At 56.3% G+C, this 14,629-nt stretch overlaps 1 protein-coding gene across 4 annotated transcripts in view; it reads right to left on the bottom strand.

The window, feature by feature from the left end:
- The window catches only part of HDAC4 (histone deacetylase 4), a 250,211-nt gene that overhangs the window by 86,771 nt on the left and 148,811 nt on the right, over positions 1–14,629 (bottom strand). For all 4 annotated transcript variants that reach the window (XM_047085760.1, XM_047085761.1, XM_047085762.1 and 1 more), the window contains exon 4: positions 5,052–5,202. In XM_047085760.1, coding sequence (XP_046941716.1) covers positions 5,052–5,202 — 151 coding nt within the window. The remainder of the gene's footprint in view (positions 1–5,051; positions 5,203–14,629) is intronic.

The following is a 14,629-nucleotide window of genomic DNA, read 5'->3' as shown; positions in this document are numbered from 1 at the left end:
GTGCTCCTCCGGCTTCCTCTTCTTTTATTTACTTATCTATCTATTTAGTTTGAGAGAGAGAGAGAGACAGAGAGAGACAGAGTGAGTGAGCACAGGTGGGGAGAGGGGCAGAGGAAGAGAGAATCTTGAGAATCTTAATCCAACCTCAGTGCAGAACCGGATGCGGAGCTCGATCCCACAACCCTGGGATCACGATTTGAGCCGAAATCAAGAGTCAGGTGCTCTACTGACTGAGCCACCCAGGCGCCCCTAGATTCGTCCACTTAAAACCAAAATGATAGGGGTGCCTGGGTGGCGCAGTCGGTTAGGCGTCCGACTTCAGCCAGGTCACGATCTCGTGGTCTGTGAGTTCGAGCCCCGCGTCGGGCTCTGGGCTGATGGCTCGGAGCCTGGAGCCTGTTTCCGATTCTGTGTCTCCCTCTCTCTCTGCCCCTCCCCCGTTCATGCTCTGTCTCTCTCTGTCCCAAAAATAAATAAACGTTGAAAAAAAAAAATTAAAAAAAAAAAAAAAACCAAAATGATAGAGTCAATAAAACACATTCGATAAACAAATACCAAATGTCTTTCATTTTTACTTAAAAAAAAAAATTAATTCCTCTTGGTTATCACGCATCCATCTGACAGGGTTTCCAGAGACGTAATTATGCGCCAGGGTCTGATCTGGCCAACGGGGATAAAGATGTAAATAAAATACAAGAGATGAAGTCCCCTCCCCACAGGGAAGGGGATCTAAGGACCAGGCACCCGTGGGCGCAGGCAGAGGAGAAGGTGCCTCTGGACACGGCCCATCGCAGGTTTTCCGTGTGACCTCTGCCTGGGATTGGCTCCTTCTTCTCACGCCCCGCTGGGCTCTGAGGAAGCTCCCCTTCGCACGTGGGATAGAGAATCACCTTCTGGACCAGGTGCTGGGTCTTTTAACTCCAGCCTCTTGAGCCACTTTTTTTCTTTTTTTTTTTCCTTTTTAAAATAAAGTGAATGACTTCGCCTCAAACGATGGCACGTTTTCCCCACCCGGGCTGTGCTTGTAAATAACAGCGAAAAGAAGCGGAGCTGTATTCGTCCCAGACCGCCCGGAGAACAAAGACTTGCCTTCGATTGATTCTCCCTTTGAATTTGTGTTAAAAGACGGTATGTCTTAGATTCTTAAATGTAGTTAATCTAAGTAAAAGTTCCCTGACGAAAGATCATGTGTTCACGCTGAACGAGATGAAACCTGCCACAAGTTCCAAGAATTCACTGTTCCTTAGAGCTAACAGCATTGACTGCTATCAATAAGCAAAAGAAAACTGCAGAATTATTTAAATGCAAAGTACGGTGAATGTTTATCGATGTAACAAAACTTTAATTAAATATTCAATAGGAAATTCCCTTTTAAAAAAACCCCAAGAAACTAAACAGATGCCTTGCCCTGCATTTTCAAATGCTGACAAACGGGAGACGCCCCAGGCCATTTGCATTTCCCCACAAACGCCCTTTAAGCTGGTGGGAACAAGGCTCTCCTTCATAGGTGCAGGGCTGCCCCCAGTGGCGTGGGGCACGGGGGCCTGCCAGGCCTGCCTTCTCACAAGACCACACTCAGGGCTGCAAAGCCTACACAAGCGAGCCAAATACCCACACTGTACACAGTTTATTATTAATAATAAAACCTGACCACCCAAATCCACAAATTGAAAACCACCAGGGCTGCTGTGAGTGACGAGCGAGGAGGAGGGAAGCAGAGAACATTCCACGCTCCAGTTGTGGGGGTCGGGGGGGGGGATTTAGGAGGTAGAGAAGAAATTGTTTTTGACTTGTAAACAGATCTAAAATGTTTTCCGAAGGCAAATCTTTTCGCATTTTGTGAGGCTTAAGATGTTATTTTTATTGGAAGCTTCTGGTAAACTACTAGGAACCAATTGAGCTGCTTTTTAGCAAAATCTGAAAACCTGGATTTGTTGGTTCGTTGTGGCATACATCAACTAGCCGATGCTTACAGTTTTAACGTCCATCCTTTGATGAACAACAACTACCCTCCTCGAAAGCAAAATGTAAGTCGGATGTACCACTGAGGCCAAGCAAAGCCTGAGAGAGGAGAAAGGAGCAGGCCCCAAGGCAGAGGCCACTGTGTGCGTGCGGCCCCACCAAGCACACCTGGGCCCCCAGGAGAAGGGCTCCTATATGCGCCAGGTGCTGTCAAGTACAGGGTGGCTCTCCCGCATAGAAGGCGGCCCCCAACGACAGGCCATGGAGCCCCTACGACAGATCCCTAACACACAGCAAGCGGACTCACCTAGACTCACGGCCCAACCCCAGCTGCAATAAGAATCATCCAGGGAGTTCTAGAAATGTCAGCGCTGATGCCCACCCTCCCCTCCAGACCAGTGCATCAGGACATCTGGGGCATTTTCCTGACCTCACATGCCACACCGCTCAAAGGTGGTCATGCCCTGGCCACACCTCAGCCAGGAGGGACCCTGGACACAAAGGAGTCCACACACACAATACAGGCAGTGGTTGGGCTGGTGCGGAGGGGGGAACGGAGGACGGTGTCATTGAGCCAGCGGGCTGGGCAGTGACCCGTGAGCGTGGCCGCCTCGCCTGCCCCATCAGCCCACCGCAGATACGAGTCTGCCCTCAAAGACCAAGGGCATATGTTGCCGACCCAAATCTGCAATTTATCTTCTCCTGACGGCTTCCTGTCCTCATGCCCGGAGTCTCCATCATGGGCCATCGCGGACCCCATAAGCCATCGTCTTACCCGAATGGTGTGATGTAATGAGGTGTACCATTCAGCTTTAGGAATTACCTTAAAATACTGGTACAAAAATCAGATCTCACATGTAGTAAAAACTCTTCTGACATGCTTTCTACATCGAAACTCAACCAGACCATTATAATAAAAACACATTAAAGCATATGATTTCAGAAGCAAAATACGCCGTTAGTAACTAACGATCATAAAAGTTGTTACTTTTGTGTATAAAACCACTTACTAAGAACTTAAAAATAGTTAAGTGGAGAGACAAACTGAACACAAAAGTGACACACCAGCTGCATATTTTAGGAAAAAACCAACAGCCTTTTGGAAAGAGAATATTTATAAAAATGTATACAGAACACAGGTGGGAACGTGTCCTGAACCCAGTGTAGAGAAGACTGATCAGGCCGCCGGAGCAGCGGGAGCCTGTGCTGTTTAAAAGGCGCCATGAGGCAGAGCAGACAGAGCAGAGCACAGGACGGCGTGTGGGACACACCACACCAAGGGAGAGCTCGGTGCGGGGATGTCAAGGGAACTACCCAAGTCGAGGAAAAGGGCGACAACCCACCACAAAAATGCGAAAGACACTTGAACAGGCACTTCTCCCAGGAAAGGAATATACCCCTCTGACAGGAAATATGAAAACGCACCGAGTCTCACCGGTGATCAGTGAGGCTGAAGCCACAGGGGCGACCGCTCGCAGCCAGACTCAGAGTGCTGATGGCAACCAGGGTTGGTGGGATAGCAGACACGGGAGCTGCCCTACAAGGCTGGAGGAGGCCAGGCCTCACGCAGGAAAGGGGGGGGCACGTGCATACCTCGCATTTACCCGTCCGCACCAGGAAACGTGCCCGGGGACATACGTGCCAGCACTGTCTCTAACAGTGTGGGTCAGCAAACACCCAGATACCTACCAACCACAGGCTGGATGAATGTGGTGGGACGCCTGTGAGTGGGGCACAGGCAGCAGCCTGACTCAGTGATCTCCCGCCACACAGGACAGCAAGGACGGACTCCACGAGTGTGATGGTGAGTGACAGAAGCAAAACACGAAATCCTGCGTATTCATGAAGCCACTGACATCAACTTCAAAAGCAGGCAAACCTGCCCTCCGTGTTAGGTGCCAGGGACAAGTTACTCTATGGAGGAGGGAGGGGCCCGGATGTGGTTCCCGTCCTGATCCAGATGCTTTGCTGGGAGGTGAGCCTGGGAACAGGGTGTGTGCCTTTTGTATGTATATCACACCCCAGGACAAAAGATCCTTAATTAATTTCAAATAAGAGACTTCACAAGAACCTTTTAATGCGTCTCGTGCTGTCGTGCGTAGGTAGATTAAAGTCCACACGACGGACTGTTACGATGGTTCGTCTGGATGACTGACCATTTTCAGTAGCTGAAGACACTAGTTTTGTGAGGTTTATGTGTGTTCCTGAAGTGTGTGAAGACTAGTATTTTTACTCACGAGCACTGGAAGAGTCAATCACCCTAGAGTCACCACACCAAAACCCGATACAGGAGACAAATGCACACCTTGACTACATCATCACCAGGGAGCAAACAGGCTTGACTCGGCACGGATGTCTCGGGCGGACACAAACCGAGCCTGCGAATACGTCACCCACCGACTCTGCCTTCTAGGTCCCGGGCACGTCACTGGAAGCAAGTTGCCCAAAGAAAGGGGCACGGACGCACGTGAGGGTTGTGCCCCTTCAGCCACAGTCCCGTGTGTGGGACCCACGAGGCCTCCCAAACATGGGTCCCTCACCGCGCCCGCCGGACGTGCTTTCCGCCCTCTGTCTGGCAGGCAGCAGGGTGCCGTGGCTCCTCCCCAAGGGACACGAGGGAAGTCCCCCTAATCTCCCAAAGGGGACCAGCACACGGAATCACCCCCTGGCTAGGATCGAGCCTGGGCCCCTCCTAGGAGGCACCCCCGGTCCTCTGACATGCAAGCACAGGGGCGAACGTTAGGGCCCCGAGAGCACGTGTCGGCACCCGCGTCCCCGCTCGGCCCCCGGCGTAGCCCACAAGCCAGGCCTGGCTCTGAGGCGCTCCCACAATGCCTGTAAGAGGAAAGAACTTTGAAACACTTAGGAAGGAACCAAACTCACAGGGGAGAGCCGCTCCCCACCTGCCCAGTGCGCTTCAGGACGCTCTCGGCGACCCGGACGAGGTGCTGCGGCAAGGACACGGACGACATCGGCTCCTGCTTGGGCCGCTGCCGCCAGGCCCGGGAGCACGGCAGCCACGGGAAGAGCCATGTCGGGGAGGCCCCGGCGCCCGCCCGGCGTCCCCCCCACCCCCTCCGCACACTCACTCTCTTTGCCTTTCTCCTTGTTCTTGAGCTGCTGCAGCTTCTGCTCCCGGTGCTGCTTCTCCAGCTCCTGCTCCTGGCGGTGCCTCTCCAGCTTCCGCTGGTGCTCCAGAAGCTCCTGCTGGTGCTTCATGGCCAGCAGCTCCTGCTGTTGCTGCGAGCAGGGAAGGAGGAGACAGAGACGGTCAGAGCCTCGCTCCCAGACGGGACAAGACACACACACACACACACACACACACACACACACACACACACGCCCGAAGACCAGCCAAGGCCACAGGTCTCCGCACCGTGTCTCCCTGTCTCCCAGAGCCGGGCTGTCCTCTGCACGGCCAGCACCCCTAACCGGGGGGGAATTGGCTCGGCCCGGTCCACACAGCAAGCGTGGCTGCCGGAAGCCCCGGATGCCGGCTGACTTTCTACGTGTTAGAAATTATGAAAATGAATGCCCCTGAGCTGCCGGGAGGAAAGAGGAGGCTTGGGTGATGTCGCAAGCCGGGAACGGTGCTTTGAGAATGGCACAGCGGAGGGTGACGCGGAACGGCCCCCCCGGCAGACCACTGGCACCTCCTCGAGTCAGGTGCGCGTCCGCCCAGACCGCGGCCGGCAGGTCCCGGGCTAGCCCGAGCCCCAGAGACACGTCCGTGCCAGGCCTGTGCGACTAGCGCTCGGCGGCCTGCTCCCAACGCCCGGGCTGGACACGCTCCGACGGCCCTCAGAGCCCAACACGCGGGCCAACTGTGCGCACCCGTCGCTGGAGATCCACCCGGCGAGGAGGCAGAATGAGGCAGCGATCCATGAGAAACACAGATGGGCCGGAACAAGCCTCACGAGTGTGCAGGTGCCGACGGGCTCGTGGGGAAAGGGTCGGCCCTCAGATTCCACGGATGTGAGGTGGTGGCGGGGGACGCCCCGGGACACGGCGGCAAAGCCCAGGGTTGCGTCCGCGCTAGGCCTGAATCGCTTCGAGTACGCGCCCTCTTTTCTTGTCATCGTCCGTCCTGTTTCTGTGGCCCCTCCTGGGCGGGTGGCCATCCTGCTCTGGTGTGGGACAGGGGTGGGGGCAGCCCCGGAACTTTCTAGCAAGGAAATCTGGCACAAGTGTACACATCTGAGCCATCAAATGTCTTTCCCACAGAGGCCGCAGGGAACGGGGAGCAGTGCCACCACTAGGGCCCTCGACTGGCTTCCCGGGCCCCGTTCCCACCATGCTGTCACCAGAGTAGGGAAATCACCCGGTTTCTGTCACCAACTAGAGCACGTAAATTAAGAAATTAAGAAAACGGGATTTCAGGTTGCTTAGAGCCCTTCTCTATAAAGACGCGAGATGTCACCCGTCACGTCTGTGACTCTTCTGAGGTGCAAATCACGTTATGCCAAAAATGTTAAAGAAAAAGAACAGCAGTTACAGACATTCGTAAAACGGAAGTCCACACTCCCTCTCTGAGTAAAGCCTGCAGCCCAGGAGGGGGAGTGCCGTGCCGGCCAATGACGAGGACGTTCCGCAGAGCCTCGGAAGCAGCTGGCAACAGTTCACGAGGACGGGAACCAACCACCGGCGGGTATGTGGGGAACGTGCGTGCAGAAGCAGGTGCAGGATGCCAGGCCCATGTGCGCGGCCCAAGGGGCAAGGTGCCGGGCCACACCTTCCCACAGGGCTGGCCCCGTGCCAGCCTCCATGAGACACACCCCACGGCGGCCCTGCCCGGGGAGGCGGCCTGATGGCAGAGCCCCACGGGACTGAGCCAGGGCGCGGCTCGCCAGAGGGTCACACACACACACAGCCTCCAGCGATCAGGTGGCATTTCTCACTGCAGGGGACCCACAGCCCCGGTCCACAGTGGCCAGCTCCTACCTTCCACAGTGGGGAAGGGGACCCCTTTGCAGCCAGGGGCACCGGGGTGGACCAGCAGAGGGAGGTGTGAGGTGTGGCTAGGCCTCGAACCAGGAGGGCGGAGGAGGGGCGGGGCGTCCAGACCCCACAGGGCGCACACCTCCCTGCTGCTCCTGGGACTCACGCAGGCCCGGTGTGAGGCGGAAGGGAACTGACGCGGCAGCTGGGAGGGGAGGGCCACGCGAAAGGGGCCACGCGGAAGGGGCCCCGCTCGGTGCCCACCGGTGGGGCCCACGGACACTGACGGGCACTTTGCAGAGCCTCCCTGTGGAAAAAGTTACATTCCAACCATCTTCGTGGAGACAGCGAAACTATCAGAAATAAGCACCTTCCCAGGGGCACCAGCTGGGCGGTCAGGGGACAGGGAGCACAGACGCCCGGCCTCAGACCCGATCCCCCGCTCCCCTCCACGCTCCTCCACACGCCCCAGGAAGGTCTTTCCGCTGGTGTAGTGCCTGCTGACCCATTCGGATTCGGATGCGGATTCGAGAACCTGCGCGAGGGCCGCACGGCTGCGGGCACAGGTGAACGCCCTCCCCGGGCTGCAGCCGTGCACCTCTCGTGTGTCCGCAAGTAAGCAGCCCGCAGCCCGGGGGGCGTCCTGGTGCCGCTCAGGCCAGGAAACCAGCGCGGTGGTCTGGTGAACGACGGATCTTAGAATCTAGGGGGCCCCCTCTCCGGGTTATCACCCCCGCCTTCAAGCTGCCCTCGTACAGCCCTGGGTTCCCTTTCAACTGCTCCGTGTTCATTTGATGTGTAAATGAGGAAGGGGCAGAAAGTCACTTAATATAGTCTCAAAATATTTACTTTGCAGCCAGAACCCAGAAGGAGAGCGAGATCTTTCAACTGACGTTACAAAAAGACGGAAACAGCCGCACACAGTGGTGATTAAAATTCACAGGGAGACCAAACTCCCAGGAAGCAACACTGCCCTGGGGTTTTCAGGAGGAGCCATTAACAGACACACGCTGGGTTCCCTACAAATGCCCCCCCCCCCCCGCAACACTGCAGGGTCTCAGTCCTGCTTGCGTCCCGTCTACAGGTGTTCATTCTGCGTCCCGGGTTAGGCAGAAGGCAGTGAACCGTGTGCCAAGGCCCCTCCAAAAAAGGCGCCGAGAACAAACCAGGCTGGGACACTCCCCACTCACCCCCCAGTGTCACCACACAGTTCAGGCTTGCCTCCGGAATTCTGGACGGAGTGACCCTCTGTGCTCCCAGCTTCTGGAAAATGAGGACGGTGGACAAGGTGCGGAACACCTGCTTCACTTTCCCGAGCTGGCTCCCCGCTCTGCACAGACAGGGCTCCCCGTGCCGCGCGGCCACTCTGTGCCTGCCCGCGGTCAGGCCCTGACGGGAGGCTGAGAGCCATCCCTCCCTGGGGAAGAACAACGGTGCAGGAGGAAGGCAGCTTATGGCTATGAAAAATAGGACTTGGAATAATGCCGAGTTTTATGTCACGTAAGATCCACACACGTATTTGCCACTGGTACCTCACCAACATACGTTAAGGTCAGACTATGGGCGGAGGAGAAGTGTGGAGAAGGTGGGGGCTCTTTTTGTTTTTTGCTTTTTTTGTAGATTGAAACTCTTCTGAGCAATTTAAAGATATCTACTACCTAATTTTTCTAAGGGAAAAACCCCGATAATAACAGATACCATTACTCCAACCAGAGTTTAACACCGAATTTACGCGTGAGCCAACACCGAGTGCGGGGTAAGATACTAGATCTCTAGGGTTCCGTTTTCTTCGACTCTGATTTTGGGGTTTAATTACCAACGTTGAAGTGGAAACCCAGGCGCCAGGCTGAAGGACAGAAGTGGGCCAGGCACTCAAGCACCATGCCTGCCGAAGGGCCAGCGCTCTCCGGGCCCCAACGAGCGAGCTCCCGACACGCTCAGAGCGCCGTCAAACCCCAATCTCTCGGGCCCCGGGTTCTGCAAAATACTTAATGCCGAGGCCGCGCCGTCTAAGCAGCCAAGTTCCCTGGGGCCTGAAGTGCCCTGTGCCGCAGGCGCTTCCCAGAGAAGGTGGGGCAAGTCCGGGCTTTCCACACATAGGCGAGACCCAAGGGCCACTCGTGCACCAGCGTGGGCCACAGTCTCCAGGACCACAGCTTACCCAGGACCCCCCCACACACCAGGACCCCCAGAGGGGCTGGGGGCCCCAAGAACGAACAGTGGGCTTCTTTTTGAGGTCAAGGATAGCCTCCTGATTAAAAAAAAATTTTTAATGTTTATTTATTTTTGAGAGAGACAGAGACAGAATGCGAGTGGGTTAGGGGCAGAGAGAGAGGGACACACAGAATCCGAAGCAGGCTCCAGGCTCTGAGCTGTCAGCACAGAGCCCGACGCGGGGCTCGAACTCTCGAGCTGTGAGATCAGGACCTGAGCTGAAGTCGGATGCTCAACCGACTGAGCCCCCCAGGCGCCCCTAGCCTCCTGATTTTAAACGTACCGTAGACTCAGGCAGCAAATGTGAAAATTAAAACAGTAAGGAAACTGCCCCAACCCTCCCTCTCAGAAGACACAGACTGGATGTCCCGGGAGTCCTTCAGGCCAATCACACGGCGAAATCATGGCTTCAAACAAAAACCAACCAACCAGCCAACCAACCAGGCGCATCCTCCCATCTCCCTGAGGCTAACTGGCCTCAACAGAAATATTCTTAAGTTGGACTTTAATTAGCCACTAAGGGTCCAACGTGCTTTGTGCAAGGCGGCCCCCATCAGTATGCCAGGCCCGCGGCGAAGGGTGGGGGGGGGGGACATGCGGGGACCCGCCAGCCAGCCTCAGCCCCGTGTCTGCTCCCGGGGCTCTTTTCACGGCGCTCAGCACGACCCCGAGCACAGGTGACAGTTGCCTCCCCTTCTGTTTCTCTTCCTCCTTTGCCGGTGGCCCAGGCTGGTGATGTGCCCCAAACACAGGACAACCAGGCCAGCAGGAGAGGAAGGAAGAGGGACCAGGTTCCACGCACGGACGGCTGGTGCCCAGGGCCGGGACTCAGGTGGGCACGTCCACACCGAGCACACGAGGCTGGCCTGGGCCTGCTCTTCGCCCTGAGCGAGTCCCTTGGAACTTCCTCAGGGACAGATACTTTCAAAAGGAAGGGGACAGGGAGGGTGCAGGCCCGCGGGCGCCTCTCCCCAGCGCCCCCCGCAGGAAGCCTGCCTGTCCCCACGGCCTGGTACCTGCCAGCACTTAACAGGAGGACAGACAGACGGACACGAGTAACTGCCTTTGCCACCTACTTCCCAGTATAACTTAGAACAGGCTAAACTGAAAATAAAACACAGACCTTAAATGCCTCTTCAACACTGTAAAAGCCTGGTGTGCTCAGTGCCACAGAAGGGCCCAGTATGAAAAGCCAGGCTGCAAGGCCCAGGCCCATTTCCACCTAGAACCAGAACTGGGCCCGCTGTGAAATGCCAGACCGCAAGGCCGTTTCCACGTGGAAGCAGGGCCGGGCCCGGGGCATGTTGTGTCGACTCTTCGAGATGCTCCGGTGCCTTCTCAGTCATCACCCCTGGGGCGAGCACAGGGCAGGCCCCGCGACCCTCACCCGCAGAACGCAACGTGTGACCGAGAGCAAGAGAAAGAGTGTGTCCCCTCCCGCCTCGGGGTCTGGGGGCTGACCTCCAGGAACACATCCTGTTCAGCCGTGGGTCTGAGTGAGCATCTGGGGCCGAAGTGTCGTTCCCCACGGTGTCCTCACAAAATGGGGCCATTTCCAGCTTTAGCTCACTGGGTTTCCCGGTTCAAATCAAAAGGCCGCGTTCCGTAAGTTCAAAACCATTCTTCCCTCTTGCCTCGTGGCACAACCAGCAGTGGTCAAAAGCACCCACGAGGGTACCACCGCCCTCCAGTACCACGAGGAGGGTCTGCCTCAGACACCCGGCGCTGGGGCACAGCGGGCCCCCCAGAGGCTGCACACCGAGGCTGAGGGGAGCAGGGGGCGGTGAGGGCAGGGCCAGTCGAGCCCGGCGGCCCGCACCCCTTCCGCCCTCGCCCATCACGTCTCTGCTGCTGGAACTCTGGGCTCTTCGTCAAGGCTTGACCTCAGAAACTGCCTCACGGTGAGGCCTACGCCTTACCCCACCGGAGGCGACCCTGGCTCCTTCCTGTCGAGGGCTTCTGCCCGAGACACTTCCCGTGAGGGCTCTGGGCTGTGTAGAGGTCAGACTGTGTCTGCCCCCGGCCCCTTGGCTGCTGCAGGCCCACCGTCCTGGGCAGGAGAGCGAGCCTGGGGGAGTCGCGGACCAGAGCACGTTGAGGAGGGAGAGCCCGGACAGGGGAGGGGGAGGGTGCACACAAGCCTCTTGTGCACAGCGCGGGAGCCTCTTTTCTCTGTAGGACAGAAACTCCTACAGCTGCCTCCGGGAGTGCACAGCAGGTTCCGCCCCTCTACAAACCCAGGTAGCTACACTCTAGAAGGCACGATCACAGGGGCTGCTGTGTAAAGCGCGATGGTCTCATGTGCCACAAACGCCCGGCAGCAAAGGAAAAGCAGGGGCGTCGCCAGGAGCCCTCGGAGCAGCAGGTCAGACAAGGCCGTCCGTTTGCCCGTAATGACCGCCTAGAAGCCAGAGCGGCCGCCTCACAAGCGGTTCCTTCCGTAAACACGCTACCCAGGTGCAGACAGGTGCGGGGATGACGCAGGACTTTGGCCAGCAGGCAGGGTGAGCTTTCCTAGGAACCGGCCTGCAACAACCCGGAGTGTCCTACTGGCTCATTAGCGGCTGCCTCGGGTGACCTGGAAGCCCCGGCCTGGGGCAGCCACCGGGACAGGTAATAATGAGAGTAAACATCAGGGCTGGGCTGCGAGGGCCAGAAAGCCAGGCTTCCTTTCCATCTTATCCCTCTGCCTGCAAGGCGAGGACTCACACTGTCAGCTGAATGGCTCTAGAACTCTCTCCTAACCGTGCAAACAGCACAGGTCACACCGACAGATTTTACATCTCTGCGCGTGCGCGCGCGCTCACACACACACACACACACACACACACACACACACACACAGTTCAGCCTTGCTAGGAAAAAAGCGCATGCATGGGGATAATTTTTATTTTTCACCTGCTAGACTAGAAATACCCTTTGAGGCCAGGAAGCGAGAGGCCTCTGCACCTTTGCAGGGAGCACAGGTATCCCCTCCTTCTGAAAAGTTTGCGCTATGTCACTCGGCTTTTGCGAAAGACCTCCGTTAGGGCCTGTTTTCAAAGAAACATGAAAAAGATTTTCACTTTCTTGAAACAAGGAGAAGGGAGCAGATACGTGAAAAGCATTGGTTCTGCTGCGACACACACCCGGGGCGGCAGGAGGGGCTCCGCCGAGCCCTGCCCGGGAACCCCCCTCCATCTCCCCGCCCCGCCGCCAGAGCTCTGAACCGTGTCTGCGAGCATCTGGGCTTGATCTCGATTGATTTTGTGCATCCGTTAGCAACACGTGTCCTAAGTATCAGAAAAGCCTAAGAGGCGATTTTCTCGATGTGGACGCACTCAAAAAGGTTTTCATATAAATTAGTGGTGATTGCTTCTTTGCGTTATGCCACTTTGGCTCACGGAAGTTTTCATAATATAGGTATGTACTGGGGACCAGCGTACTCCAGGTATGTGCTGGGGGGGGGGGGCAATCCTACACTGGGGGCCTCCCCACACCTGCCCCTGCTGATACTCCCTAGACCCTCTAAACACACAGGTTTATATGCTCCCTCTTCATACCCTTCCCAGAGGCATCGAGGCCAAAATGCAAGAGGGAAGCTTCCAGAAGCATGGAGTGCCACTAACAGCTGCCACAAGCTGGCCCTGGGTTCCCTTGAACTGACATCACTTGGAAAGGAGAAAAATGACCCCAGCCTGGGTAGAGGGGTCCCCAGCCAACACCTCCTTCAGTCCGTTAACCAGGCACTCCTCGGGGATGTGGGGATCCCCCGCAGTGGCAGTCTGTTCGGGGTCTGGTCCGGTTTGCTGCCCCAGTTCGGTCTTTCTTATCGGAAACACAACAGAATGACCGGTGGTTAAATCGGAAGTCAGCAACTTCTGGGTTCATATTTAACTCTCGGTTTACCTACCAAGATCAGTCCCCAAAGGTGCGTACTCTTAGAAAAGCCCAAGGACGGACCGTGGCTCAGTCTCGGAACGCTTGCAAACGTTAGCAAACTGAACAGAGTTCATCTTATTTTCCCACCCTAACAGTATTATCCGGCATGCGGTAGAGAACATTCTTGCAAGTACACGGCGGGCTTGACTTTCATCTGCTCGAGTACTTATGTACACACATGTTAAGTCAGCAACGTAACGAAGACACCACGGTCTGAGTTTGGGGGACCCCCAGTGCCACTGTGGGGCTGGCCATGGGAAGAGACAGTGGCAGTGGTGGTCCGCACTTGTGCCCAGGTGTGAGCACATCAGGGGTGCAGATGCAGGGGTCTGGACACAGCCACGTGGCAGCGACCTCGCCTGCCGGACCGCCCTATTTTAGCTACTTTGCTAGCAGCACACAACTCTGAGCCCTTGAACTCTACCCGGGCCCTTGAACTCTACCGTTAAACCCACGTGGAGAATAGCTGCTCCAGACAAACACTGCATGACGTTATCACAGGAGGTACCAGGAGAGTCCGGTTCACGGAGCAGAAGGGTGGCCCCCGGGCTAGGGGAGGGCACGGGGAGTCGGTGTTTCATGGGGACAGCGTTTCTGTGTGGGGAGATGAGAATGTCCTGGGAATGGGCGGTGCTCACGGTCGCACGACCACGTGATTGTGCTTAAGGCCACTGAGTGGCAAAACAAACACAGATAAAACTATAAATTTTGTGCTTTTGTGTATCTTCCCGAAATACGAAATACAAAAGTGAGTCGGGTTTAGTGGTCCCTCTAAACGGAGTTCAACGGAGGGCTACACGTGACTCGGCAAGCCCGACCCCAGGTACCCACCCCAGAGAGGTGAGCGCAGATGCTCAAACAGCAACGCCACGCACGGCCACCGAAGAGGCGGAAACAGCCCAAGCGTAGATCAGCTGATGAACAGACAAAACACAAGGGAACATCGCACAGCCTGAAAAAGGAAGGAAGCTCTAACACAGCTGCACCGTGGATGAGACCTGAGAGTCTTACGCTGAGTGAAGGGGCCACGTAGCGCGTGACGACCCGTACGCGGCATATCCCGAGCGGGTGAACTCTGACGGACAGAAAGCAGATCGGTCTGCCGGGGCTGTGGCCAGGGGAGACGGGGAGTGCCTGCTTCAGGGCTTTTTGGGGTGACAAAAATATTTTGGAACTAGATCGTGGCCATGGTTGTACGGTATTGTAAATGTATAAATTATGCACTTTAAAATGGCCAATGATAACCTAGGATATGTGAATTTTACCACCATGAAAAAATGAATGAGGAAGAAACGAAGTATTTTCTATTAAAGCAAAGGAAAAAAGCGGGGCGCCTCAGTGGCTCAGTCGGTTAAGCGCCCGACTTCGGCTCAGGTCATGATCTCACGGCTCGGGGGTTTGAGCCCCGCGTCGGGCTCTGTGCCGCCAGCTCGGAGCCTGGAGCCTGCTTCCGATTCTGTGTCTCCCTCTCTCGGCCCCTCCCCGCTCATGCTTTGTGTCTCTCTGTCTCTCAATATTAATAAACATTTAAAAAGTTTTAAAAAAAATAAAGACAAGGAAAAACGCAAACAGACACTCGCCACGGGGCTCTGCC

Source organism: Lynx rufus, unplaced genomic scaffold (genome assembly GCF_022079265.1).
Source record: "Lynx rufus isolate CCGP_SWC_20201006 ecotype Redwood Valley unplaced genomic scaffold, mLynRuf1.p SCAF_2, whole genome shotgun sequence".
NCBI classification, from domain to species: Eukaryota; Metazoa; Chordata; class Mammalia; order Carnivora; family Felidae; genus Lynx; species Lynx rufus.
This window is presented reverse-complemented; position numbering and strand designations above follow the sequence as displayed.